The sequence below is a fragment of the Peromyscus maniculatus genome, chromosome 5, assembly GCF_049852395.1.
Source record: "Peromyscus maniculatus bairdii isolate BWxNUB_F1_BW_parent chromosome 5, HU_Pman_BW_mat_3.1, whole genome shotgun sequence".
Taxonomy (NCBI): Eukaryota; Metazoa; Chordata; class Mammalia; order Rodentia; family Cricetidae; genus Peromyscus; species Peromyscus maniculatus.
This window is the reverse complement of record NC_134856.1, coordinates 69,933,998-69,961,261: the sequence shown is the minus strand read 5'-3', so window position 1 is coordinate 69,961,261 and position 27,264 is coordinate 69,933,998. Positions and strand designations below refer to the sequence as shown.

Genomic DNA, 27,264 nt, shown 5'->3' with positions numbered 1-27,264 from the left:
AAAGAAGGTGTAGGCAGGGTTCCAGGCAGGACTGAATGAGCAAATAAGTTCTGATCACTTTAGGTCAGGGTTTGGTTCCTGCTGCCCAAAACCCAAACCAGAGGGAGCTGATAACATTTGTGTTGTGGTGGTCTCTGCAGAATTTGCCCCTAAAGCTCCCCAGGCACCGACTTATGCAGCTAGGAAGTCTTACAAATAGGATCCAGCTGAGAAGAGGCCTCCTGCAGTGACAGGGCCAAGCCCCAAATTCAAGTGCGCTCTCCTCCCTGCTCCTTCCCTAGTTAGCGCCACTCCAGTTTGGGGCCAAACAGACAGGATAGAGGAGTCACCCTAACTGCGGCGCCGACCCATGGATCGATCGGCAGGACCTGTACCTGGCACAAGAAATCTGAACGGCCAGGCTCAGGGGCCGATCTAGGGGAAGCGACCAGGCTTCTTGAGGCTCCAGCGCCCCACCTGGAGCAGGTACTGTAAGGAAGAGCCCTGCTCCACTGCCTAAGGGACCCATCCTTCAATCCCAGCTTCCAGTGGCTCCTGAATACTGGAGTCCTCACAAGAGTATCTGCAAAAGCATATTAACTTCTGGATAGGGAGGCGACAAACAGCTCCACCCCAGCCCCTGCACTCCAGGTTAAGTAAGACTGGAAAAGCAAATAGCCAGCTCTTGGTGGAAGATTGCAATGTCGTGGTTGTTTTCATCCCTTTCTCTTTCCATCTATACTTTCTCGGTCCCTCAACATTTAAGCACCAAAAGGGAACGGGGAAAACTTGTACCAAATATCCTTCTTTGACCCCACCTGCCACGGGGATTTCTGGGTGCACTGTGGACTAGAAATGGGTCGTCCCGGGACACCTTCCTGTACAGGACTATGCTGGAGATTTTGGTGTGGGTCTCCCCCATTAAAGGGGAAGCCTTGGAAAGCCCTTCCTCCCGGTAGCAGCCTTCCAGTCCCAGTCTGCGCTGCCTCCTTTGTGAACTAATGGCTGTAATTATTACCTCCCTGTGCTCTTTTGTTATCGCCAACCAGAGCAAAAGGGGGGGGGGGACGGGCTCTTGGGGGGGAATGAAAAAAATTACAAAGCAAATTGATGTCTAGGAAAGGAGGGGTTTTTAAAAGACAAACCCAATCCCACCTGCAACTGAAGTGGGGAGTGGCAAAAAAATATGTTTTCTTAAATTAAATGCCACCATTTAATTTAAAAAATACTAAGGGCTGCGAGCTTCAGTTGCATTTAAACGGCGCCGGTTTAAGTCACAGTTTTTGAAGAAGTTAAATTCAGATGTTGAGATTCTACCTTCCTCTTGTTTTCATCCATTTCTTCCTTGGAAGGTGCATGCATGCTTGCTGTGTGTGTGTGTGTGTGTGTGTGTGTGTGTGTGTGTGTGTGTGTGTGTGTGTGTGTGTGTTTATGAACCTTTTTATTTCAGACCACTCATCCATAGTAAGAAAGCTTCAACCCCAGCCAGCTGGCTTGAAGCAAATTATTTGCAGGATTTGGTATAGATTTAAACAAAGAACCGGGCTCTCCGAGTCATATCGGCAAGGTTTGATGGAGCAAGCTCGCCCAGCAGACGTTGGAGCCAAGGTCCCTGCATTCCAGGAGCTGTTGCCTCTGCCAGCTGAAGCGACCAGGCCTGGAGTGCCCTAAAGACTGACAAAGCTGAGACCTAGGGTCAAGATTACAGCCTTCCCTGACCATGCCCCTGCTTCTCGCCAGCACAATCTTAGAGACAGGCCTGGGGCAGCACCCCAACAGTGCCAACTGCAACCCTGGATCCTGCAGCCTCAGTGGGCATCCACTAGCTAGCTCCTCCGGGGCCCCTGGACTCGGGCACATGGGAAGAAGATAAAGCTTTGTGGAGAGAATGCACTTGGAGATTCAAGACGTGGGCATCTGCACAGCCGCAAGGTCTCAGGATCCCTAACAAAATAAGTCACCCTGGCCGCCAAGACTGAAGGCTCCAGGGTGCCTGCTCTGGCAACAGCTTTGGTGCTTCATTTAAAAAGAGAAGGAAGGGCTAAGGAGACTATTATTAAAAAAAAAAAAAAAAAAAAAAAAAGGCTGGCACTAGCTGGGGCGCCCAGAGAAGGCGATTGGGAATGGCTTAAACCAGCACTTTCCTGCCAGTCTTTCTGGAGCTCCCTGTAAACCTGCCCGGAGCCATAGTCAAGAGTATAGGCTAGAGCGAAGTCCGAGGGTCCCAAATCCTCAAGGTGCCTTCCCTGTTTAAGAACCTTTAGGGAAAAGAAAACAAACAAACAAAAAAGATTGTTTCATTCCTTATTAGAAAAAGCAGAACTACCTCTCCCTGGGCCTGGAAGTTGCCAGTTTTATGTTCCTAGGCACTCCCTACCTTAAGGATTCCTTTTGGGAAAGAGAGGTCATTTGTTTGAATCCCCCTGAAAAGAGGGGATGCATTTTCTCCTGAGATTTAAAAAGTCTAGTTTGCTTACTTGGAAACCCCCTGCATCCCTCCTACGCACCCGCGTTCTTGAGTCACGCATAAGCAGTGGGCCGTTTCACGCCTCTATAGGCCAAGGTCACCTCGCCACCGGGTCCCTTCCCCCATCAACCATCAATCCTGTGGGCTGTGTCAGCTCTCCCCTGCTCCTTTTCAAGAAGTTTCTGTTCGTTTTATTTATTTAATTTTTCCCAGCCCGAGGTCCTCAGTGATAGACTCCAGCGTGGATTTTAATTGCTTCAATCAGCGGTCTTTCTCTTCAGCCGTCAGTCAAAATCGGAACAGTGGGTCCGGGGACCCAGCGCGTGACTGCGCAGGAACCGTGCGCCCCCCAGGCTGGCTCAGCTCAGCAGGCAGACGTTAGGCTCTGCTGAGGAGATGAAATGAGTCCGTCGGCGTGTAGGCGGCTCATCTCCCCCCTCTCCATCTCCCCCCCTCCCTTGGTACTTTCCCCACGCCCTGAAGTTGGGCCTGATTGCGGCCAGGTGGCCTGGGCTCTTGAGGTCACAGCGACCTCGGCGGCGCGGGTTTGGAGGAAGGCAGGCGGGCGCAAGAACCGCTTTTGCTTGGCCGCAGCCAGAGCCAGCCCTCAAACAATGAGCCAATCGATGCACACGTAAAACCGGTCTCGGTCACCCTCCCAGTGTCGCCAAGGTCTCCCTGGTCTCCCGGTGGCCAGGGCCAGCGTGCAGGGGGCTGCGGTAGCACCCTGGACAGCGCGTCCAGGCAGAAGCGGGCGGGGAGAGCCTGTGGCTGGGTCAGCCGTGCGCCGTCACGCCTCCCTCCCCCGCATCTGACTCGCGCTAGAACGCACAGCCTCACACCTCACGATCCAACGCCTTCATTTCCCCTCCGTCATTCCCTCATCTCCCCACCAAGCTCCCTCTCCCTAAAAATCTCTAGGGCCCTTTCCACTTTTCCAATCTCCAGACTGCGAAGATCCTGGCGACTTCCCCATTTAACCTCGGCGACCAGCAACAGCCGCGTCCCTATGCCCTGACTCGAACACACGCACGGGCACTGGCACACGCAGACAGCACGTTTCCTGTCCCTGTGTGACACCCACCCTCGTCGCGCGGACGCGCCAGTCCCCGCACGTTGCCCTCCTCCTGCCACACACATACACACACTCACACACGCACGCACGCGCGTGCAGGGTCGAGCCGAAGGCAGCTCTCCGGCAGCCACTCGGCAGGCGACTGGCGCCAGTCTTGCAGAAGCCATGGCCTCTCCCGGCTCTGGCTTTTGGTCCTTCGGATCTGAAGATGGCTCCGGGGATCCTGAGAACCCGGGTACAGGTAGGACGATGGGGACCTGAAGCGGGAGAGCTTTGTGGGTGGCTTGGGGTTTTCAAGGCTACGCAGATGAGCAAAGCTTTGACATCTGCAACAGGAAACTTATTTTGGGCGCTTCGCCCTGCTCTCTGGGTTAAGTCCGTAACTGTGTGAGAACCCCAAACCTCCACAGCCTTCTGTACCCTGGGAAGAGGCTCGGGGTATCTCGGCATAGGCTCCTTAAAGACCGCAGCATCTGCAAGAGTCCACAGACTTCAAGGACCCGGGCTTTGCTTTGGGACCTCTAGACCCTGGGCAGGGAAGCCATGGGGCAAAGAAAGACAAAATGAGAAAGAGAGAGTGTTTGGGGTCTGGAAGGCAAGCGCGTCAAAACGGACAGCCTGGGGTCTTGGAAAGGCAGCTCTGGCGCCTCAGGGAGGGTCTGGAAACCTGAGCACCTGGCGAACAAGTGCGAAGGGCCGTGGTGTGGGCTTCTTCCTCGGACACGGTGAAGCGAGGGCTGGTCCTGGACTCAGGTTCCCTCGGGCTCCCCCACCTGCTGAAAGCAGAGTCGCCGGCGGCCGCAGGCGGGGTTGGCGCCGGGTTCCCAGATCCCCGACTTAAAGACCTCGTTCACTTGGAACGAAATTTCACTCGCCCGTCTGTTCTCTTTCCGCTTCGCTGTCCCCCTGCCTGGCGATTGCAGCGAGAGCTTGGTGCCAGGTAGCTCAAAAGTTCACCGGCGGCATCGGAAACAAACTGTGCGGTGAGTGGTGGCGCGCTGGGGGGGGAAGGGCGGGCAAGGTCGGGGGCTCGCGGCTGGCGGAAGACGTGTCGCCAGGCTCGCAGCCCGTGCGGGCCGAGTCCTGGGCTGCCGATGGGCGGGGATGAGGGAGCCAGGACTGTCGCCCGCTGACCCAGGCCCTGCGCTCCGTGTTCTTGTCCAGCTCTGCTCTATGGAGACTCTGAGAAGCCAGCGGAGAATGGCGGGAGCGTGGCCCCGCGGGCCGCCACCCGGAAGGTCGCCTGCACCTGCGACCAAAAACCCTGCAGCTGCCCCAAAGCGGATGTCAACTACGCGTTTCTGCACGCAACAGGTAAAGGTGCCTGCTAGCCAGGTCCGCGCTCCTCCCCGCCGACGCCTGACCCCCAGTCTCCAAGGGGGAAGGTGGGGGCGGACCTTCTGAGAATCTTATACGGAATTGGAAGGACGTGGGGTCTGCGGGCTGGAGCGCGCTAAGAACCCGGCCCTAACATTTCCCAGTCCGAGTGGCGGACCACAGCGCCCCGAGCCAGCGCAGGCTTGAGAATTGGAGGTGGCAGCCGCCGTGGCGTGTGCCGAAGTCGGCTTCTCTGCGCTGCCCCAGCCTCTGGGTAGGGCAAATTTCCAGATGTCCTCCACGATAGTTCGGAATTGCAAGGATGCAAGGGTGTTCGATTGGATCCAGAGTAATTTGTAACCGTGATTTCACTGAGAAACGGTTCTGTTTACGTGAGCCCTGGGTGCTCAATTTTACCTCCGCTTGCATGACTCCCAGTCTCCCAAACAGCGCTGGAGCGCGCTCACACACACCCACACACTCCAACTTTGACAACATCTGGCCTTCAGAAGTCAGAGATCATGACTTCTCATGATCCTCTTTTCCTGGTTTGCCCAAAGGCATTTCTCAAACATTCCCGACATGGAGTCTTGACAATTAAAATTATTTACTCAGAACATTTAGGACAAACATTTCACGCCCGTGAAATAGTCAAGCTGAGCCATTATTTCTGGAAAAGAATAAACCAAGCAACACGTTATGTTTACGTATAAAAAATGCAAATTTTAATTCCGGAAGGAGGTTTTGTCCGTTTGTGTTTCCAGATGCTGTGGTTTTTGTTTGAAACCAGGTCTTCTAGCCCTTAAACCAGATCTGGCCTCCAGCTCTTAGCTCCCCTCTTACCTCGGCCTCTGAAACGCTGTGATTAGAGTGCTAATAAATCCAACTCAAAGAGAAAGTGCCTGATCCGTGATTGCCTGGGTCTTTGCTTAGTGAAATCTAAAGTGTCCTTTCCGTTCCGTTCTTCAGACCTGCTGCCAGCGTGTGATGGAGAGAGGCCGACTCTGGCATTCCTGCAAGATGTTATGAACATTTTGCTTCAGTATGTGGTGAAAAGTTTTGATAGATCAACTAAAGTGATTGATTTCCACTATCCCAACGAGCTTCTTCAAGAGTATAATTGGGAATTAGCAGACCAACCACAAAATTTGGAGGAAATTTTGACGCATTGCCAAACAACTCTAAAATATGCAATTAAAACAGGTATTGTGCAACCAGCAATAATAAAGCTTTTTTTTGTTTTGCAATTTTCTTTTTTTTTCTATAAAATCGTTTCTGTTTCTGTTGGATCGTGTTATTTTCAAAACTGCAAAGTTACATTCATTTAAAAATAATCATTATGATGATTAATCTTGTTAATAATGTCAGAGCCGTCGTTGTGGTGTAAATCTGAAGATTGGCACGGAGATTAATCAGAGGTTGTAGAAGCAACCATTTGTCAGCAGGGGCCAGTAGAAGCGACCCAAAATGGAGAAAGAAAGGAAATGTGGAAAAGACAGTTATAAAGACTAAAGATATGATCCAGTAAGCCTGACCTCGAATCCAGTGCTGCTAGCAATTTCCTTGGCACAGAACTGATCAGGAACCCCAACTAACCAACTTATACAGTCTTCAGGCTGGAGGGAGAATGTTGTGGCGTTGTGTTGTTTCAAGTGACTAAACTTTAGATTTGAATTCCAGTTTTTCCCCTGTTTTGAAAGAAGTGCGTGCTCAAACACACACACACACACACACACACACACACACACACACACACACACACTACAGTATAGACTAGCTTAGCAATCCAGCAGTATTACATAAGGGTTTGTCTCCTTCGCAACAATTGTGTATGTGGATAAGAATATCTGACATTTTTAAGGGTCCGTTTTTTAAACATGTTATGCTCAGTGGATTCTCATAGCATCCTTTAAAACAGGATAAAATGATGTTGTAATTCCGGTGCAATATCCTTTTGAGTGCCTCCCTCCCAAGCTTTCTTCCACCCAGATCCTGAGTGTCCTGCTTTTTTTTTTTTTTTTACATTGTCTCTAATCATTTTGATACAGAGAGAAACAGATTTAAAGTGATAAATATGACTGCCTTTCCGAGGTGGAGGAGGGAAGGCTGGAAGATCTACGGTGATTTGTAGAATTTAAAAGATTTACTGGCAACTAATAAATGTGAAATATTAAGGAAGTATTAGTCATGCAAACTCCGTATTTTATGCTACCATTTTGTGGGTGACTTATTAGAATAACAAATAACAAACATTTTAAGAACGTTTGCTACAAAAACAGTTTAGCCTCCCCCCACCAAACATTCTTTATATTATCAGAGGAGAAAGGTTTACATGGCAGCCTAGAGAAGCTGATTTATTGTATAATTATTGTCCACTTTGGAAGGCTGTAGACTTGGAAATAGATGTGCAGGGAAATGAGGTAACTTGTTGATTTCTGTGGATTATAATTTTTGGAGGTTTATTAGATATCATCCACTAGTGCTCCTGAAAAACCCCCAGGATACACATGCCAGGCATGAAGTGATACTCTGCTTCCACCTGCTTTTCATGTATCCATCCATGCAACCTTGAGCAATGCTTTGAACTCTTTTCTGCTTGACCCATCCCCCATATTTGACATTTAAGTACGCTAATGGTAAATTGGTGAATTGCTAAATTTATCTGTTATTTATATTGCTCACAAATAAGAAAGAATGCATTCTTTTTTTTTTAACATCTTCATTCTTAAAAGCTGGTAGTCTTTGAAATGCAATTTAGAGTTAAGATAATGAGAATTGCCTGTCAATGGAAGTAATAGTTCTGTATATCAGTGCTCTATTACTGTCAAGGAGGAGTAAATGGATCAATGAAATTCTTAGATTTTTACTATATCTTTTTTTTTAAACTGTTAGTCAAGTGTTGCTGCAGTGCATTTTATTTAAAGTGAAGATTTAAAATCTGATGATTAAGATGGATATCTCTATATTACTCATGCCATATTTTGTCTTCTGTCCATACATCCCCGAATAGCACTGCAAAAAAATCATCAGCAGGCAGCTTTTGTCCTCAACTGTCAAGCTTATGGCTTATTATGCTGTTAGTGTCCTCTTTGTCAACTGGTACTACATAGTCTATCAAAACAGTCACCCTCCCTGTCACCATCCAGTGTTCTTGTGATCCTTGGGAGGTCATTTTATAAAAATGTCACCTGATCCCTGATAACAGTCATTAACCTGATTCCCATTTGGCCTCCAACTTTAGAAAGGATTGGAGGGCAGTGAGGAAGACTTTTAAATGAGGTGTCTGTGTCTTGTTCATATTACTTGTAGAGAAAGGCTAGAACTGGTAACTTCCTTGGATGGTTAGGATTCTAGACTAGCACCTGCAGGGATTGTTCCCTTTAGCTGTGGTGGCCAGGAGAAGCAGGATAATGTTAATGTAGTCTCCCATTGTTAAGAGAACACTCAGACAAAAGAAACAGAAGCCAGTGTAGGAGGAGCACCCTTCTGCAGGTTGTCAGTCCACAAAAAGCAGTTTTAGAGACTTTTGGCTCCTCTCCAACTGACTGTGAGCATCAGGTCTCATTTGCCAGGTACTAGCTTTTGCAGATCCGTTGAGACTCATTTGCTAATCTGTGCAGGAGCCTTCCTGTGCTTGAAGCAGAGCATGGCCCTCTCGGTGTGTTCATACCACATGAGCCAGGGGCAGTAGGATACCCAGTGCTACTGGAACTGCTGTCAGATTCAAAGGCAGCTTCTCACACCTTCACACAGCCCTGGATGGATGCAGTGAGAATCCCTTGGAGGCAGTGTGTAGGGGCCACAGGAGCAGAACAAATGTAATTAGGGGGATATTTTTGCCAGAACCCCAAAGGACATGCTGTTCTGACCTGTCAGACTATCTCCCTCTGTAGTTTCACATCATTATCAGTGAATGCAATCTGTGATGCATGAGAAAGTCCGACAAAATTGTAGACCAAGGCCAAAAACTATATGGAGAGAAGGAAATCCAGTAACAGAAGCATCAAACCTGTGTTTAGTTTACCCAGAGTATTTGTTCAATCAGAGTGTACTAGAGTTCTGATGTCCAGAGTTCCTGCACACACCTTACAGTTCCTCTCGATTTTATGCGGAGGCTACCACGCTAGAATTTCCACAGAGTTAAATCCTGTGTGGTAATAGGTAGGTTCATCTAAAAATGCATATAAGCTATCAATCTGAATTGATTTCCTCACTCAAAAATGATTTAGGGACAGCAGAGTGGAGGGCCCTCTGGAGGGAGAAGTAGGCTGTGATGTCACCTTCGGGCTGCAATGAAATGGAGAGTCAATGAGGCAGAGAGAAGGGGGTGGCATCTTGCAATAGCATCTGCAGCAGCTGAGGGACTTTATACCTTTTCTGAATGAGTAAACTGATGAGGTCAGAGTCAAAGGGCCTGCAGAAGAGAAAAAAAGGGGCGGAGGCAACAAAAACCAGTCCCTCTAAAATGTGCTCCTTCCCGTGCCCATCCATCCCCATTGTCAAACTCTCTAGCCACATGCCCAGGGCTGATAAGAGAGACTTTCAGTCCCTGAGATAAGCGATATGCTTTTTCCAGTTCTGTCTTTATCTTGTTTCGCCCATGCTTAGGATGTGAGACTCACATCACAGACACCAGATGTCTAGCAAGTGACAGATAACATTTTTTTAATCAAATGCTATTTCCATAATTTTGCTTCCCAAATTTTTGTTGCTAAACAAAACATGGATTTATTGATAGGGTTCCATGGGACAAGGTGAAAAAACAGACTCTTCATGAGATATTCATAATCACATTTTTAAACTAATAGCCTCAGAGGGTATATGGATGTCAATCCATTTACAGAATTTTAGAGAAATCTAGAAGTTGATTAGATAATCCTTTTAATGGGCCAATCTAGCCATTGATTATATTTTTCACAGATCTGTGTTCATCTCTGCTCTAGGTCTCAACTGAGAGGTGGCTTTGTTGATCGTTGATTGTAATCACAATTCAGACAGGAAAAAAAACTGTCCAGAATTAGCTTTGTCTATGCCATCTCTAGACATTCCTTACCTTTGAATCCAGGGCAAATCACTCGGCAGAGTGTCCTAGTTTCTCATTTTTGCCCTGTCTTTGTAATCATCAGTCATTTGTCACTGATATTATTATGAATGCTGGCATGCCAGAAGGATGTCATGGTATGACTGATTCTCGAAACAGCTCAACAAAAGGACTGTTAGCAGTAACAATGCAAATGAGAAAAATGATTCGGGATACCATAACATTTTAGTTTGCAATAATATTGGAAGTATAGTGTGAAGTGATCTACTCCCCACATTGCAAAGCACATATTATTTTTAAATGGCCTATTTGAGAGATGATCTTTAGAGTGTGTCTTGGGAAATACTAAACTCTAAGTAGCCTCTGGTGGGAAGAAGGGTTGCTTGAGTGTGTGTGCATGTGTGCACGTGATCATGTGTCTTGTGCTCACAAGTACATTTGCATATGAGATTTCTGAATATGCATCTCTTATAACTGAAGAGTCTTTCAAGATCCTTTAGCTACATAAAAAAAAAAACATGTATTGGGGAAACATTTATTTTCACTGGTTGAAATCCTAATTCTCTTTTATTCAGGGCATCCCCGATATTTTAATCAGCTGTCTACTGGATTGGATATGGTTGGGTTAGCAGCAGACTGGCTGACATCAACAGCAAACACTAACATGTGAGTAGCTGATTACACAAAAAACCTCTTTTGTGTAAATCTCTTTGTATCATGTGTTCTCACTCTGGCTTGTTTTTTTAATGCCTTTATATGTCTTTGATTTTATCAAACTATTCAAAATGTTAATATGAGACTTTTTAACATTTTGATTTAAAATAATGTGTTATATGAAAAGAATAAAGCCCAATGTTGCATTTTTGCATAGTCCCATTATGTTGTGCTCTGTATTCAATATGATAAACTACCCCTGCACGTTATGACAATAACTGAAGATCTTGGCTTTATGGCAACATAAAAATGAGCAATGTTTTGGAAATCCTTTTACAAATAATCATATATTTAATGTTATAATCCTTGCATCGATAAATGTAAGTTTAAAAAAAGAAATTCTGTGATGTTATGATTGCAAATAACTTTACTTGAGCTACATACATAAAATATGGTCATTTATACATTTCAGGTTCACCTATGAGATTGCTCCTGTATTTGTGCTGTTAGAATACGTCACACTAAAGAAAATGAGAGAGATCATTGGCTGGCCAGGGGGTTCTGGAGATGGAATATTTTCTCCTGGTATATATATATTTCAATTTTTCTCTGTTTTGTTCTTGTGATATGCTGTGTTATAAACTTAAGATCAAACATCTATTTTGTGTTTATGATTAAGGTACCTAGGCTATGTATGTCCTTATCAAAATAATAAGTGTGGCTGAGTCCGTTGAAAACACCTTCAATCTTACTATTGCTTAAAAATCAGTTATTTGTGCTCAACAGAGTATAATCAGACATGATATTTACTCTATATTTCTACCATGACCCTACATAGGAGATGTATGGATAGTTCTGGACAAAAGAATAACAATTGCTAATAAGAAAATTCATCCTTGCTGCATTTCCCGGAACTAGTGAAATGAAAAGAGTCATTTAATACGACACCCAGTGTGTGACAGTGTGTATTGAAGCGTGTTTCCTCAGTAGAGCCCGGTCCCTTCTCTAGTCTCTGGAATAGTGAGCAGCAAAGTGGATTTAGACTAATTTCAAAGGAGGCAAACAGTGCATGGGAGATGATTCCTTAGAGCTAAGAGTGTGGTGATTTTGCTGAGGTCTTTTTCCTTCCTGCTCTTTATCCAATCTTTTCCATTTTGCCTTTTATACCAGCCACCACATCCTAAGCTCCATTACTTACACCTCTCCCAGCCCATAGAATCAACCTGAAACAAAATGCTGTGCCCTTAGCTCATGATTGTGACCTTGACTTGACTCATAGATGAAAGAGCAGTTAGGAGGGTGATGGGGGAAGTCACTGACCCATGCAAAAGAAGCCTGGTGTCAGAGTGGAACCTTGTCAGTAAGAGGAAGCCAGTCTTCAGTACGCTATGATGGGTGGGTGGGTCGGACAGGAAAGGCCACAGCCACACCTCGCTTGTCCGGCACAGCCTGGCCAGATTCTGATCCCTCTTAAGCAAACCTGCAGAGGCAGGTGAGAAGTGAGAGAAGAAATAAGTGTGAAGATGAAACAATGGCCAAGCAACAGTAGCCTCAAGGACAAGATTTACATATGTCTGTCTAACCATCTCTCAACTGTTATTTTATGTTTTTAAGTGCATAGCATGTCTTCTCAGATGCTAAAGGAAAATGTGTTAGTTAAATGGAACAAAAAAAATAGCCTTTAAAAAAAAAACCTACTCATTGAACACTAGTCGTGATAGATTCCTTCATTTTCTAGGCAATTTAGAACTTAGTTTCCTTTGATGCTAAGTTTGTGGCTTGGTCTTTATTGTTGGAAACCGATGCTTAAAGACATATTTTCATGAAGAACTAGGTAGAATTACAAGGGTTATGATGTCAACATCATTCCTGTCTTATTCATTCTCTTATAAGGTTGATTGTGGGGCTGAGCTGTCCCTGAGATACGCCAAAAACAAACAACCTGGTTTCTGTTTTATTGGTTCCTAGAAGTGGGAATGTGTTGACTATGAAATTTTGACTTGTCTAGATAAGGCGCATGCCTAATTATCTAGCTTGTCTTGGAAACTGCATGCCCCAGAAAACATACACCCCAAGAAAAAATTCCTCATTGATGACTCTGCTAGGTTTTGTATGACCCTGTGGATGGTGGCAAATTATCAGGTGGAGACTATGTAGTGTCTTCCTTTGAGCCTAAAGACGCATATGTTCTCACCTTGGTGTGAAAGCCATAGATGTAGTGTTATATTGTAATATAAATATCCCAAAGTCAGAGGGGACAGCAACAAAAAGCAATGGGGACCTGTTTCTCCTCAACTTCCTACAAGAAAAGTGATGGCTCATAGCGCCCTTATTTCCTGGTAGATGTTTTACTACACAGAGTCTAGTCTTGCTCCTGGGCTAAAGTGTTGAGTGATGAGAGTGGGAATAGTAGTATCATAGGCACAACCCAGGTGCCTGTGATTCCGGGACTAAATCTCAAGACTTGGGTCTTTGACTTGGACAAAATGCTCAACTTGTTTTGACTGTTGTTCAGTTCTGTTCAACCCCACCACTAGTATCCAGAGACTTGGTGCTTCCTGGAAATTCCCTTAAGACTCCCAGAATTCTGTATATGTCATGTTATCTACACCTGAGAGTCAAAAAGTACTCTACTCTTTGGCGGGTCATAAATGATCTCTCTCTAAGGGAGAAAAGGCCTGGCTTAGTCACAGATCTTTTCCTGACATAATCATTAACGGTTGTAGGATTCAGGCATCCATCCTCATCCTCATGTGGTATTGCACAAGTTTCTTCATCATCATCAGGGCTGAAAAGCCTTTGGCTGGAGGATGACTGAGGTGCAAAATGAGGAGCAGGAGGTCAGGGCTGGAAGCTTCTAGAATAATTACACTTGAAAGGCACTTTCTTTGTATACATTCCCCTTCCTTTTGTCCTCTTCCCCCCACCCCCTCCATCCTCAGACTGGGAAATGAAACAAGAGCCACAGTTCTCAACTAGGGAGCCAATGTTGCCCCCCCCCCAAAAGAACCATTAGGAATATCTGTGGATATTTTGAGTTGCCGTGACTTGAAAGAAAATGCTGCTTGCAACTGGAAGCCATGGATGGGGCCAAACATCCCACATTGCCTAAAACAATCTGCTTTTAAGGAATTCTGTAGCTCAAAATGTCAGTTAGTGCTAAGACTGAGAAATCATAGCTAGAGTGAAATGTCCTCAAAAGCTTTGCTTTGAGTCCAGCATCATACACCGTCTGTCTTTCAACTGGGCATCTGATCTGAACATACTTGACCTGTTTAATTCTGTCCTGGATCTCTAGGGTCCAACAAGGTAGTAACTGCCTGCATTCTGACTGTAGAGATGCCAAGGACTGGTTAGTGGCTGCTTTGTACCAAGTGGCCTGCCTGTATCAGAGCTTGGGACTCGTGGACCCTTCAAACTGGTAGGGTCTGCCTGCCTGCTCCTCAGTCACTAGAAGAACAGACTAATCAAACTATCCATGAAATAGTCCCAAGAGTTTCTTCCTTGAAGTGGGCCAGAGAGATGACACTTCCACTCTGCCTTCTGGTCTTATGTTCTCTGTGCCAGCATATTCATGTGCATTCATATTTCCTGGATAGCAACATTCCTAAGCTTCTCAAACATCCTGCAGAAAGTTTCATTGCTTGTCACGTGAGATGCTCCTTACAGAGTAGAGCAAAACTTTGTCATAGGAAGTTCTTGACAGTCTTGGGGAAATACAGGAAATGTAATTCCATGTGAAGCTGACATCATCAAACAGCATTGCATTAATGAATGCAATCGTATCTCAGGGATATCTTTGAAAGAAAAGACCTGTTCAGAAGAATAAACAGAGAATGGTGAGATGAGTGTGGATGCTTATCCTGTATTCTGTAAGAACCATTAGCAGCCTGCAGCATTAATGGTAGTTTATTTGTCTCCATTCAAGCATAAGGTATTGCTGGGAATGGAAAGAAATAGCTCTTTACCACCATCACAGTACCAAGATTTGACAGGCCTAATGCCGACTGGTTATGCTCACAAACTAGAGAGCAAAGGAAGAAAAAAGTCTTTTTTCAAAAGTCTCTTCAAGATGGACAAAATGGTACATACATGAATTCCAGCATTTGGGAGGCTGAGACAGGAGGATCATGAGTTCAAAGCCAGCATATGCTACATAATATGACCATTCACAGACCTCCCCAGCAAGAGCTAAATAAATTAAAATTCCTCCTTGAGGTGTTTTTCTTTTTCTACTCCCCCCCCACTTTTTTTGACAGGGTCTGCTTGTAGTCCTGGTTGTTCTAGAACTCACTATGAGATAAGGCTGGCCTTAAGTGTGTGTGTGTGTCATCATGCCTGGCATTTAAGGTGCTTTTCTTGCTGTAGTTAGGTCCAATGCTGCTCTGAACCCTCTTAGCTCTATCTTTGAGTCCGAGGATGCAGTTCAAAGGAAAGCTATAAGGATTTTCCCTGGAAGTTATAGGTCAAGGTTCCTTCAACTTTTCCCACTCATGATCCCTTTTCACCTGGGAAGTTTTTAATCTACCTGGGTTTCTAGACATATAAAATAAACATACAAATAAAACATTCACTGATAATAAATCATAAACAATTATTTTAAAATAATTCTTTGTTATGGATAAAATTTACCACTTATTAAGGACAATCAAATTTGCATAACAATGAGACATATATGTTTAGTTTTACAAAATGAATTAAGCCTTGGCTAGATCCCTGATACTGCACTATGTAAAGGCATCATCATTTTTAAGAGTTACTCTTTATCTTGATTTATAATAGCCAATGCCACATTGCGTCAATACATATTATGGCAGGAGTATATTTAGGGACATTTCAGAAATTGTTAAAAAATCTGTCCTAGTCCCAAACCAATTTTCATTCATTAGTTACTTATGAAACTCATATCACCAACTTAAACAGCAACTTTGAAAATCAAACATCCTAACACAATACAATCCATGTACATTGTTATGTACCAGCTAAGGAACAATGAAAGAGAAATATTAAGTTTGTTTTTCATAACTAAGCTATTAAATTTCTGTAAGAGCAAAATGTCTTGCCTGTACAGCAAAAGCGCTGCTATTCATAACATACATCTCTGAGCCAAGACATTTCAGTCAGTGTTCATTGGTACTATGTGGCATGATGCAAAAGGTCAAGTGAACATTATGTGTGTTTAGAACCAAAGTTACAGTGACATTGTGTGACGTAACGTGGACAAGCACTGCCCGAAACAACTCGGACTCATTATGTGTTTCATTTTGAACTGATTTGTGGTTGTCGTATATTCTGAAGCTTTTTACTGTTGCCAGTTTTTTGACCCCGCCTCCCTACCACATTCAGTTACATGATCCCATATGGGGCTGTGACCCACACCCTTAAAGAAACTGTTCTAGGTCTATGGAAACAAAGAATGTTGCTTGCATGAAAATGTTGATGGAGAAATAGAAAAAGTAACTGTTTTTGTACCCTTTAGGTGGCGCCATCTCCAACATGTATGCCATGCTTATCGCCCGCTATAAGATGTTTCCGGAAGTCAAGGAGAAAGGAATGGCTGCAGTGCCCAGGCTCATCGCCTTCACATCAGAGCACGTATGTGTTTACGTTCTTTCTAGCATATGATTGCATTGATGAGCCCGGTTGAATGAAAAACACCCGAAAGTGCTTTCTCTCCAGATGGTCTCTTTCCTGGAGACACTTCTTCAAAGAATGAAGGGAGAGTTGAGTTGTACTGAGCTGACAACTGGATATCTTCCTTGTCTCTGAAATGCATGGAAACCTCAAAGATAAAGCAGAATTTAGACCTTTTATTTTAAAGATTTGTTTTTATTTATGTGTATCTCTGTGTGTGTTGGTAGTATGTGCACATGTATGCAGGTCCCCATGGAGGCCAAAGCCTCTCTGGAACTGGAGTTACAGGCAGTTGTGAGCCACCCAGCATGGATGGGAACTGAACTCTAGTACTCTGCAAAAACTGTACCTGGCTCTCCAACCACTGAGCCATCTCTCCACCCCCAAAGCAGACTATATTTAATTTCATCTCCCGTCCTCCATGTCGCTCTAATACTGTGTGTTGAGAGACAGGAGCAAGAGAAAAGGCAGCGTGACTTCTGAATCATGGATGCAGCGCTTTATATAACCCACACTCTACGAAGCCCTGCTGATGAACTCTTCCTGATTAAAACTGCAGTTTTTGTGATTAGATAGATTCACCCTTGTACATTTAGCCACTTAACTCTAAGCTGGCTGCCTTGATTTAGTATTTGATTTAGTATTAGTAATGTTTCGGCACAAGCCAGCTCAGGGGAGGGTTTAATCTCCCTCACGGTTTCAGACAATTCAGTCCATTGTGATGAGAAGGCATGGTGGGGCCAGGACGCAGAGACTGGGCAAGCTCCTTCTCCCCTGCCATTACTCTGTCCCCACCTCCAGTCCATGGGTTAGTGCTCCCCACTTCAGGATAGGTCTTACTCCCCTCAATTGATCCTCTCTGGAAACACTCTCATCTCATGGACATACCTCGAAATGCTGTGCCCCTCCTCGGTCATTCTAAATCAAGTCAGACCTGCAATGAAGATTAAGCATCACAAGTACCATAAAGAAATGGCATAGGGGTCTTTCCTGTCTGATCTTTGGGTCAGATATCGGCCACGCACTGGCCACTGGGTGCTAGCTAGACAGAGGCTAAGAACTCTGGTCTTCCTTGTTAGATATCATGGCATAGAACTTCATGCTCCTCCTGAGCTTTTCAAAGAGTGCACACTACCCTTTCTACTACCATGTGGGCAAGAAAATAATGTTCCAATCTGTTCACGTAGTGAACAGCTTTAACCTATCAGAGAACCAGCTTTCCTTTTCTCTCTCACCTGGCCCTGCAAAGCGGCAAGGGAGCCATACTGCAGCAGTTTATACAACGTAGTAGGGCCAACCCCTGCTAAGGCCTCGTGATTTGACCTTCATCAGGAGATAACTTTTATTTCAGTTTAGCTTCTCTATGGATAAATCGAGTATAATGTTCCTTCTTCCTGTTTCCCTGAAGTAGATCCAGATCCCTAAATACTTAAATATCTCTGTATGCTCAGCTTCAAGCTGCCCAGATGTTTTCAGGTTAGACATCCTTTTCCTTGGCTATCTAAAGTTGGCCAGGAGCAAGCTTCTCTGTGCTATCTGTCAGGTGTCTCTACCTTCAGCATAAGCTCTTGAACTTCACATTTGACAAAAGTTGACTCAGCCTATTCTAGAAAGCTCAGATCATATGCTCTGAGACTACTTTTGCTATACTTTCTGTTCTTTGTATTATAAACTTTAAGTCCTTTCCTTCACTTCTAAGAGAAAGAAAGGCAATTCAGCTGTTTATATCTCAATGCACATAATTAAAAATTACAATTTAATTATGAATTTTACCTAGAATACCAATTGACTCCAGCTGTGGCTTTCCATTTTGACACATGAATTATTTTTTTAATGTATGATATATCTGATTACTATTTGACAGTCTAAAAATACTTCAATAAATAATGAGAATAAACTTATTTGATTTTCACAACCTTATAGGATGGTAAAACACACAGAGGACCTGGTGCAGACCTATGCAGGTCTTGTGCATGTTGCCTCAGTCTCTGTGAGTTCATATGACCTTTTTCATGTTGATTTAGAGGACCTTAGTTTTTTGTTTTGTTTGGTTTGATGTTTTTGGTGTCTTCCATCCCCTCTAGCTCTTATACTTTTTCTACCTCATCTTCCACGTGGTTCCCTAAACCATGAAGGGAGGGATTTGATAGAGATATTCCATTTGGAGCTGAGTATTCCAGGGTCTCTAACTGTCTCCATAATGTCTGGCTGTGAGTCTCTGTGTTTGTTCCCATCTGCTGCAAGGGGAAGCTTCTCTGATGATGGCTGAGAAAGGCACTGATTTATAAGTATAGAAGCATGTAATCAGTAGTCATTAACTGCTACTCTTTTTATTTTTTAGAACAGTAGTAGTTGGTTTTACTCTAGGTTCTTAGGCTATCTAGTCTCAGGTCCTTGGTTACTCAAGCTGTGATGGGTATGAGTTCCATCTTGTAGAATGGACCTTAAGTCAAAGCAGACATTGGTTGGTTTCTCCCACAAGCATTATGCCCCCACTGCTCTAGTATATCTTACAGATCTATAACACTGTAGATCAAAGTGTTTGTGGCTGAGTTGGTTTTTACATTTTTCTTTGCTTAGCATGCAGAGTACCTTCCTTACCAAAGATGACAGAACATAGGGGTGAAGACTCTATGTGGGCACTAGCTCAACTTCTCCTTGTTCAATGAGTTATACAGGTGTTGTAAAATTAATGTTTTGTAGTTTTCATGATCAAATTTCTGCCATGAGCTTTTTTTTTTTAATTAGAAGACGATTTATGCTAAGTTATTAATCCCTGTCTATGCCTGGAATAAACCACTCTTGTCTCCTAAGCCAGGTTAGAGGGACATTTAGAAAAAAGTGCCGCAGAATCTACTTGCACCATTCACCCAGGCCATTTTAGACACAGGCAGGCACTTATAAGTGAGTCCTGCTCTTGAAGCTCCAGACAGAGAGCTCACCTGATTCCCATTTCTAGTTCCTTTGGGTCTGATTCATCATTTCCTGTAGCTCCTCTTGGCTTCAGAGCAAGGCTACACATTTTTTTTTTTTATGTATTTTCAGACTTTACAACCATTTTGTTTGTACCAGCTCCCAAAACAGCTCCAAAAAGATTGAAGAGAGAAAAGCATCAAGTCTTTCCTACATGGACTTTTCTCTGGTCTAAACTCAGTCAGTCCTTGATGTGGGCTTTTCCCATAAGGAAGAAGAAGGAGCTCCCGGGCTGGTCTGGGAAGGGAAGGGGAAAGCAGCATCTAGAGTGTCTTTCTTCTTGTTCTTTGAGAGGTTTTCCCAGCCCAGTACTTACAGGACTAGATGAGAACCTCAGAAAACCCTGTGCCTGGAGCACAGTAAACTGTATGCAGGTAACTTTGTAAAACACCTATCCTACTTTATAGAGGGGAAACTGAGCTGCAGAGATGCTTTGTCCTGGATTGCACAGCCAGCGTGGCACAGTCAGATCTACAGTCCCAGTTCCTCCATGATCCAGCACTGCTCTTTCAACTACTGGGCTGGGAGGCAGAATGCCATCCTGTAGCTGGGGGCTCTGAGTTTACTTGTAGTATCTTATCTCAGGTGCTGCTTTCCTCATCTGGCTATCCTAGAGCTAATATTTCCTAAGTTATTGTTATTTTATTCTGGGTGCTGACTTTGTCATCTGGCATGATTAGTTAGAGCCATTGTCCTAGTTAGGGTTACTGTTGCTGTAATGAAACCCCATGACCAACAGCAAGTTGGGGAACAAAGGGCTTATTTGGTTTACACTTCCACATCACTGTTTATCACTGAAGGAAATCAGAACAGGAACTCAAATGTGGATGGAACCTAGAAGCAAGAGATGATGCAGAGGCCATGGATGGGTGCTGCTTGCTCCTAATGCCTTGCTCAGCCCGCTTTCTTATAGAACCCAGAACCACCAGCCCAGGGATGGCACCACACACAATGGAATGGGGTCTCCATTAATTAATAAAACTTTCTATAAGCTTGCCAATGGCCTGGTCTTATAGAGGTGTTTTCTCAACTGAGGCTCCCTCCTCTCCAGTGACTCTAACTTGTGTCAATTTGACATGAAACCCTCCGGTACAGCCATGGGAATGAAAATGATGTGTAGTGACTCCATAGCCCATCACTTCCAACTGGAAACTTCACACATTCAGGGTGGGCAGTCACTCTTTGTTTCCTAAATAACCAGTACAGACTGGAACTTCATCTAGAGGCAGTGAAAACTGGAACTTCATCTAGACACAGTGCAGACTGGAACCTCATCTAGAGACAGTAAAGACTGGAACTTCATCTAGAGACAGTGTAGACTAGAACTTCATCTAGAGACAGTGAAGACTGGAACTTCATCTAGAGACAGTGCAGACTAGAACTTCATCTAGAGACAATGAAGACTGGAACTTCATCTAGAGACAGTGCAGACTAGAACTTCATCTAGAGACAGTGAAGACTGGGACTTCATCTAGACACAGTGCAGACTAGAACTTCATCTAAAGACCAGTGTGTAGTCAGAAGCTTTCCTGTGTCCCGCCCAGCCTGCAGTCAGAACAAATCTCTCCTACTTGCGTCCCAAAGCTGCTTAGTCCCAAGCAAACACAGAAGAAGCTTATATTATTTACAAACTGAATGGCCTATGGCTCAAGCTTCTCGCTAGCTACCTCTTATAACTTAACCCATTTCTATTTATCTAAAGTTGCCATGTGGCTTTGTGGCTTACTGGTACTTTCACATCTTGCTTCTCCTGATGACAGTTCTCAGTGTCTCTTCCACCTCCACCTTCCACCTTCTCTTCCTTTCTCTCCAGTTGGAACGTACCGCCTAACCTTATTCTGCCTCAACATTAGCCAAACAGCTTTATTTATCAACCAATTAGAATATCACATTTAATCATACATGCAGAAAGACATCCCACAGCACCAGTGCAGACTAGACCTCCATCTAGACACAGTGCAGAATAGAACTTCATCCAGAGACAGTACAGACTAGAACTTCATCTAGACACAGTGCAGAATAGAACTTCATCTAGACATAGTGAAAACTAGAACTTCATCTAGACGGAGTGAAAACTAGAACTTCATCTAGACACAGTACAGACTGTAACTTCATCTAGACATAGTGCAGACTGGAACTTCATCTAGAGACAATGGAGACTAGAACTTCATTTAGACACAATGAAGACTGGAACTTCATCTAGAGACAGTGCAGACTGGAACTTCATCTAGACACAGTGAACACTAGAACTTTATCTAAATACCAGTGCAGAATAGAACTTCATCTAGAGACAGTGCAGAGAAGAAGTTCATCTAGACACAGTGCAGAATAGAACTTCATCTAGAGACAGTGCAGAATAGAACTTCATCTAGACACAGTGCAGACTGGAACTTCATCTAGAGACAGTGAAGACTGGAACCTCATCTAGACACAATGCAGACTAGAATTTTATCTAAATACCAGTGCAGAGTAGAACTTCATCTAGACACAGTGCAGACTAGAACTTCATCTAGACACAGTGAAGATTGGAACTTCATCTAGAGACAGTGCAGACTAGAACTTCATCTAGAGACAGTGAAGACTAGAACTTCATCTAGACACAGTGCAGACTGGAACTTCATCTAGACAGAGTGCAGAATAGAACTTCATCTAGATACAGTGAACACTAGAACTTCATTTAGACATAGTGCAGAATAGAACTTCATCTAGCTGATAAGGAGGATAAGCTACTACATTTTTCTCTCTGTTCAAATGAGCTGCTTTCTTGCAAAATTTTGATGGAACTAAATTAAACAAACAGCATTAGAAATGAATGAATCACTGAGTAGCAACAGAGATAGTACTGAAGCCATGAGCAACCAGTTCCAAGATGACTTCCCTGCAATATTTAACATCACAAGATCAGGACACTAGAAGGGCCACACTGCCATTCATTCCACACTCATCCTCTGCTGAATCATCACCTCCCCCAAGCCTTCCATGAAAGAAAAGCTTAACAAAAAGTAATCTAAAGGGTTCTCGATAAGTTCTTAAAAGCTGATATAGCAATGACTTAAATCCTACCTCAAATCTCATCTGTCACTCTGAACCCTCAAAATCCCGTACTTAGAGATGTATTTCACATCTCTCTTTTTTCTTCATGTGACACAAGCTCTTCCAGAAATAGCTTCCACAAAACAGCACAATGTCATCGAGGAAAAACGTCCTTCGCAATTGTAAGAGAAAGAAGGATCTTTTAGACAAATCACCAGGACGTATTCACTTTTCACAGATCAAGGGCTGCATGTATCCATGTCTTCTAGAATGGGTCATCAGACATCAGCTCAGGCCTGGAAGTAATGGGAAGTAATTCTCCAACTACGCTAGAAAACAGTTTGCATGTTTTATATATGACATTCTGGAGGGAGCCACTTCCCAAAGTAGTTCTCCTTTTATGCAACAACAACAAAAATACAAAAAGTTTATTTAAAAAAAAAATGTCCCAAGCAGCATGGAAAAAAGCAACTCTCATGTAATGCACACACCAGGCACAAACTTAGTCTGACAGAAGGGAGAATAAGAAAATATGATCCAAAGCCAGTTCAACAGCAGTGCCCTGATCTACCTCTGCGTTTGTACCTCATTTCCAGTCTACTCTCAAGTTGCTATCTCTTCATGCTTACTCCTGGCAAAGAACTGAAGGGCCTTGCCTAGGTGTGAGTGACTATAACCACACACTACCTCTCCTGGAGGTATTTTATGGCAGTGATAATAAGGGAATGGGACAGTGGGGGCGTAGCCCCTGAGCTGCAGATTTTTTACTTCTTCCTTCCTCTTCCCCCCTTTCCCTCCCCTCTCCTTCCCTCCCCTCCCCCTTCCTCTCACCTTACTTTCTCGTCCCTTCCCTCACTTCACTTCACCTTCCCTTCCTTCCCCTCCCTCCCCTTCCCTTCTCTCACCATCTCTCCTGTCTCCTTCCTTCCCCTCCCTCCCCCTTCCTTCTCTCCTGGACTACTCTGAGCCACACTTGAGGGGGATAGTAGCAATGATCCAATGTCTGACCTTAAGGAGCATATGTTGTCATGGGACAAGTCTGGAGGAAAGTCGTCATCTTCTTAAAACCCATGAGACGGCATCCCATGTTGGTTAGAAGGCCAGGTTAGAAGTGCCTGGGTGAATGTATTTGTCTTCAGGTTAGTATATAAAGCCCATGAGTTTTGAAATTAACTCAAAATGGTGCAAGGTCTGCTTGACCTCCTCATAGGCACTAACTCAGGTGAGTTACTCCATTTCCTCTTCCTCTGTAAAATGAACAACTACCTGCATAGCTGTTGAGAAGAGGAAGTAAGCTAGTAAACACACGGCAAGGGTAGAGCCAAAGGACCTGACCCCTAGAGACACTCCAGAGCTGACAGCCACCATCGCTGCTGTAGCCAGCTACCCACTGGTGTCCCTTGAGGACAAGGAGGAGATGGATGCAGCAGAGAGAAAGGTTTGATGAGCACATGTCTGGAGAATATTCCTCCTTTGAAACATGCATGCCTCCTCACTTCTAGTAACAGAACAATGCCCAAGAATTCACAGTGCTGGAAGGGGTTAGCTATTGCTCTATTGCTGTGGTTATCACTGTCAGATTTTCTTATAACTCCATATCACATATATTTGTTTTAAGAAATCAAGTAAATGAAGTCATTCATTTTACTTAAAGATTTCAACGTTCCACTTGAGGTAACTAGAGAGACATTAGGATGTCGTCACACTGGGGAGGAGTTATGTAAGAGTAAGAAGGACTATGCTTTGTAAAAACATACTGAGGCCCATCCAGGTGGTCCATAAGTACTTCATATAATATCTCCAGTTCTCACACCAGCCCTGCCTAGAGGCAGTTCTATTGCACCTCAGTGAAGGTAAACCAATGGGTATGTGGGAGTCATATATGGGAGGACAAGGGGAATCCTGTTGGTATTGTGGGTCACTGAGGAGTAAGGGAATTAACCCCTTGAGAAATGTCAAAGAGGCAGATTCCAGTTCATTCATAGATTTGACTTCCAGATCTAATTGTTGGAAATCCCCACTGTACAAAAATCTGAGAGGGGTACCCATCAAAAACCATCCAGTCCAAAGATAACTGGTGGCTCTCAAGGGTAGGAAGTAGGGCATTTGATGGAAAGTCTGAAGGGTTAGGAGCTGAGATTCCCAAATCGCCATGTCGTTTCTCTTTCTCATTTGAAGTCTATGGGTTGCTTTTCTTCCACCAAGCAAATGGTCAGAGTAGAAGAGCTGGTGGCTGCCCCATGCTTGGGAAGGATTCTATCCCAAGCCTTCTGGGGTAAGTAACCAGAAAAAAAAACCTCTGAATTTGCTTTCAGAATGGACTTTGCCCATTTAGTTCTCCATGATCCAGCTAGCCACCAAACTCACACCTCAACACTAGCATTTGTGGCCAGATATCCCAAACAATAAATAGTGGACATTTTCCTGGTTTTACTCTCTGAGCATATGGCCAACAATGTCAACAAATATTTATCAACCATGTGCAAAGTCTGTCCTCATACAGTTCCTTTGTTCCATAGGAAACAGTGAACCGGTTATCACTCTATAATTTCACATGGCAGTAGTGGGCTATTTCACAGAGTAGGCATAAAAGGTCTCACTGTAGAGCTGATATGGAGACCCACATGGAATGAGGGATGGATGCATATAATCACCAGAAAGACAATTTAATAGTAAGTACTGAAGTCCTGGGAGATGGATCAGTAAGCAAATGCCATGACTGAAAGTAATTTTAGCAAGCTCAATGACAACGAGAATGGCCAAACCCCTGAACTAGAGAGTGGGAGGGGTGTGGGAGTGGAAGAGATGGCTGGGTACTGAGAGCTGTCTAAATCATCTTTGTTTCCTCCAAGACTAAGAAAGGCTGTGATACACTGAAAAATAATGAAATATTTGCATGTGACTAGCTGTGGCTTGGAATGATTGCAGTGGCTTTTCAGACTTCCCATCTAAATTCTACCAGAAGGAGAGAAGCCAATAAGCTGAGACTCCAGACTCTAGGAAATGGTGTGTCTCAGGACTGCCTGTCATTCCTCTTGTTCTCCTACCATCACCAAAAGAGGGTGAAACTTGTCCCTACTAGAAGTGAAGGAGCACAGGCTGGGAGATGGCACAGTCAGCACTGTTTGCTGTGCAAACATCAGGACCTGACTTTAATCCCCCAGAACCCATTAATAAAGCCAGGCATGGCCATGTGCATTCATAATCCCAGTGCTGGAGAAGCAGAGAGAGGAAAAGTGTCTAAGGCGTATTGGCCAGGGCAGCCAGCTTACCAACCAGTGAGCTCTAGGTTCTGTGAGAGACCCTGTTTCAAAAATAACATGGAAGACACTCAGTGCTAACCACATGCACACACACACACACACACACACACACACACACACACACACACACACACACGAGAGCGCGCGCGCACGCGCACGCACTGAAATATTGCACACACACATGCATACACACTAAAAGATTGAAGGAGCCCAAGCCGGGCAGTGGTGGCGCACGCCTTTAACCCCAGCACTCGGGAGGCAGAGCCAGGCAGATCTCTGTTGAGTTTGAGGCCAGCCTGGGCTACCAAGTGAGTTCCAGGAAAGGCGCAAAGCTACACAGAGAAACCCTGTCTCAAAAAACCAAAAAAAAAAAAAGATTGAAGGAGCCCATACCACAAATTGCAGTCATAAAGATGGATGGAAGGATTAAAATTGGATCCTCTTCCAGTGGACATTGCCATTTTTCACTGAGGATAATCCTTTCCACCTGCCTTCTTCCTTATTTCTCCAGGCCAGTCTGGAACTCAATGTGATATATCTTCTGGCCTGAAGTACTAAGCCATCTTCCTACCTCAGTCTCTTCAGTGTTGGGATTACTGTGTGTCCCCACACCTGGCTTCTCATTGATTCCTACTGGATAATTGCATATCACTCAAAACTAGAAAGTTTGCTTAATTTTCAAAATATATTTTCAGTGCAAACTATGTCTAAATTACCAATATAATTTATTTTAAAATATTTTTATTTTTAAAATTAGCTTATGATATAACAGGTTTCCATACGGGACTTTCATTTTGGCACACACACACACACACACACACACACAGAGTCTTTCCCACATCTCCCTGCCCCCACTTTTCCTGTTGTGCCCTTTTGCCCTGTGTATTGTATTCCCTTCAACTTGCGCTGTGCCCTCCTTTAAAGCCTCCTTTTTTCCAGACTAGGCTTCCTACTTACTCTCACTCAGATATGTGATATTTGACACTTAGGGGCTAGGATCTGCACACGAGAGACAATGTTCTGTCGTTCTGAGCCTGGGTAACCTCACTTAATGTTTTCCATTTCCATCCATTTTCTTGGAATTTTCATAATTTCATTTTTCATTATTCTTCAATACAAATCTATTGTGTGTATGGACCACTATCTATCCATCACTGGATAGACATCTAGGCAGGTTCCATTTCCTGGCTACTGTGAAAAGAGCAGCATTGGACATAGATGTGCACGAATCTCTGTAGTGTCCTTTGGGTATCTGCCCAGGAATGGTATAGCTGGGTCATGTGACAACTCTATTTGTAGTTTTCTGAGGAGTCTCTACACTGATTGCCATGGTTGTTACACTAGTTTACACTCCTAGAAGCAATGTATAAGGGTTCCTCCTTCCCCACATACTCTCGCGAGGCATATGCCAGTATTGTCATTTCTTTTCTTGACTATAGTATTCTAACTGAGGTGAGTTCAAATCCCAAAGTAGTTTGAGCTTGCATTTCTCTGATGGCTAGAGAGGTTGCGATCATTTAAAAAATATTTGCCATTTGCATTTATTTTTTTGAATCTGAACTATCTGTTCATATTATTGGCCTATTTGTTGCTTGGAAGTTGGGAGTTTGTGGTGTTTAATTTTTGCCATTCTTTCTATATGCTGGATATTAACCTCTTATCTGAAGTAGAGTTGACAAAGATTTTCTTCCATCCTACAGGCTGTCAGTTCACTATGTTGAGAGTTTCTTCTGCTGTGCAGAAGCTTTTAATTTCATGAAGTCCCATTTATCAGTTTTGGGGGTGCTTTCCATGCTAATGTGGCTCAGAAAGTGTTGCCTGTGTCTCT

At 44.1% G+C, this 27,264-nt stretch overlaps 1 protein-coding gene across 1 annotated transcript in view; it reads left to right on the top strand.

The window, feature by feature from the left end:
* The first annotated feature begins 3,283 nt into the window (after positions 1 to 3,283).
* Gad2 (glutamate decarboxylase 2) overlaps positions 3,284 to 27,264 on the top strand; it is a 69,467-nt gene continuing 45,486 nt past the window's right edge. The window contains exons 1-7 of the mRNA XM_042278010.2: positions 3,284 to 3,762; positions 4,445 to 4,504; positions 4,686 to 4,835; positions 5,808 to 6,041; positions 10,455 to 10,545; positions 11,006 to 11,118; positions 16,013 to 16,128. Of these exons, the coding sequence (XP_042133944.1) occupies positions 3,687 to 3,762; positions 4,445 to 4,504; positions 4,686 to 4,835; positions 5,808 to 6,041; positions 10,455 to 10,545; positions 11,006 to 11,118; positions 16,013 to 16,128 (840 nt within the window). The 5' untranslated portion in view covers positions 3,284 to 3,686. The remainder of the gene's footprint in view (positions 3,763 to 4,444; positions 4,505 to 4,685; positions 4,836 to 5,807; positions 6,042 to 10,454; positions 10,546 to 11,005; positions 11,119 to 16,012; positions 16,129 to 27,264) is intronic.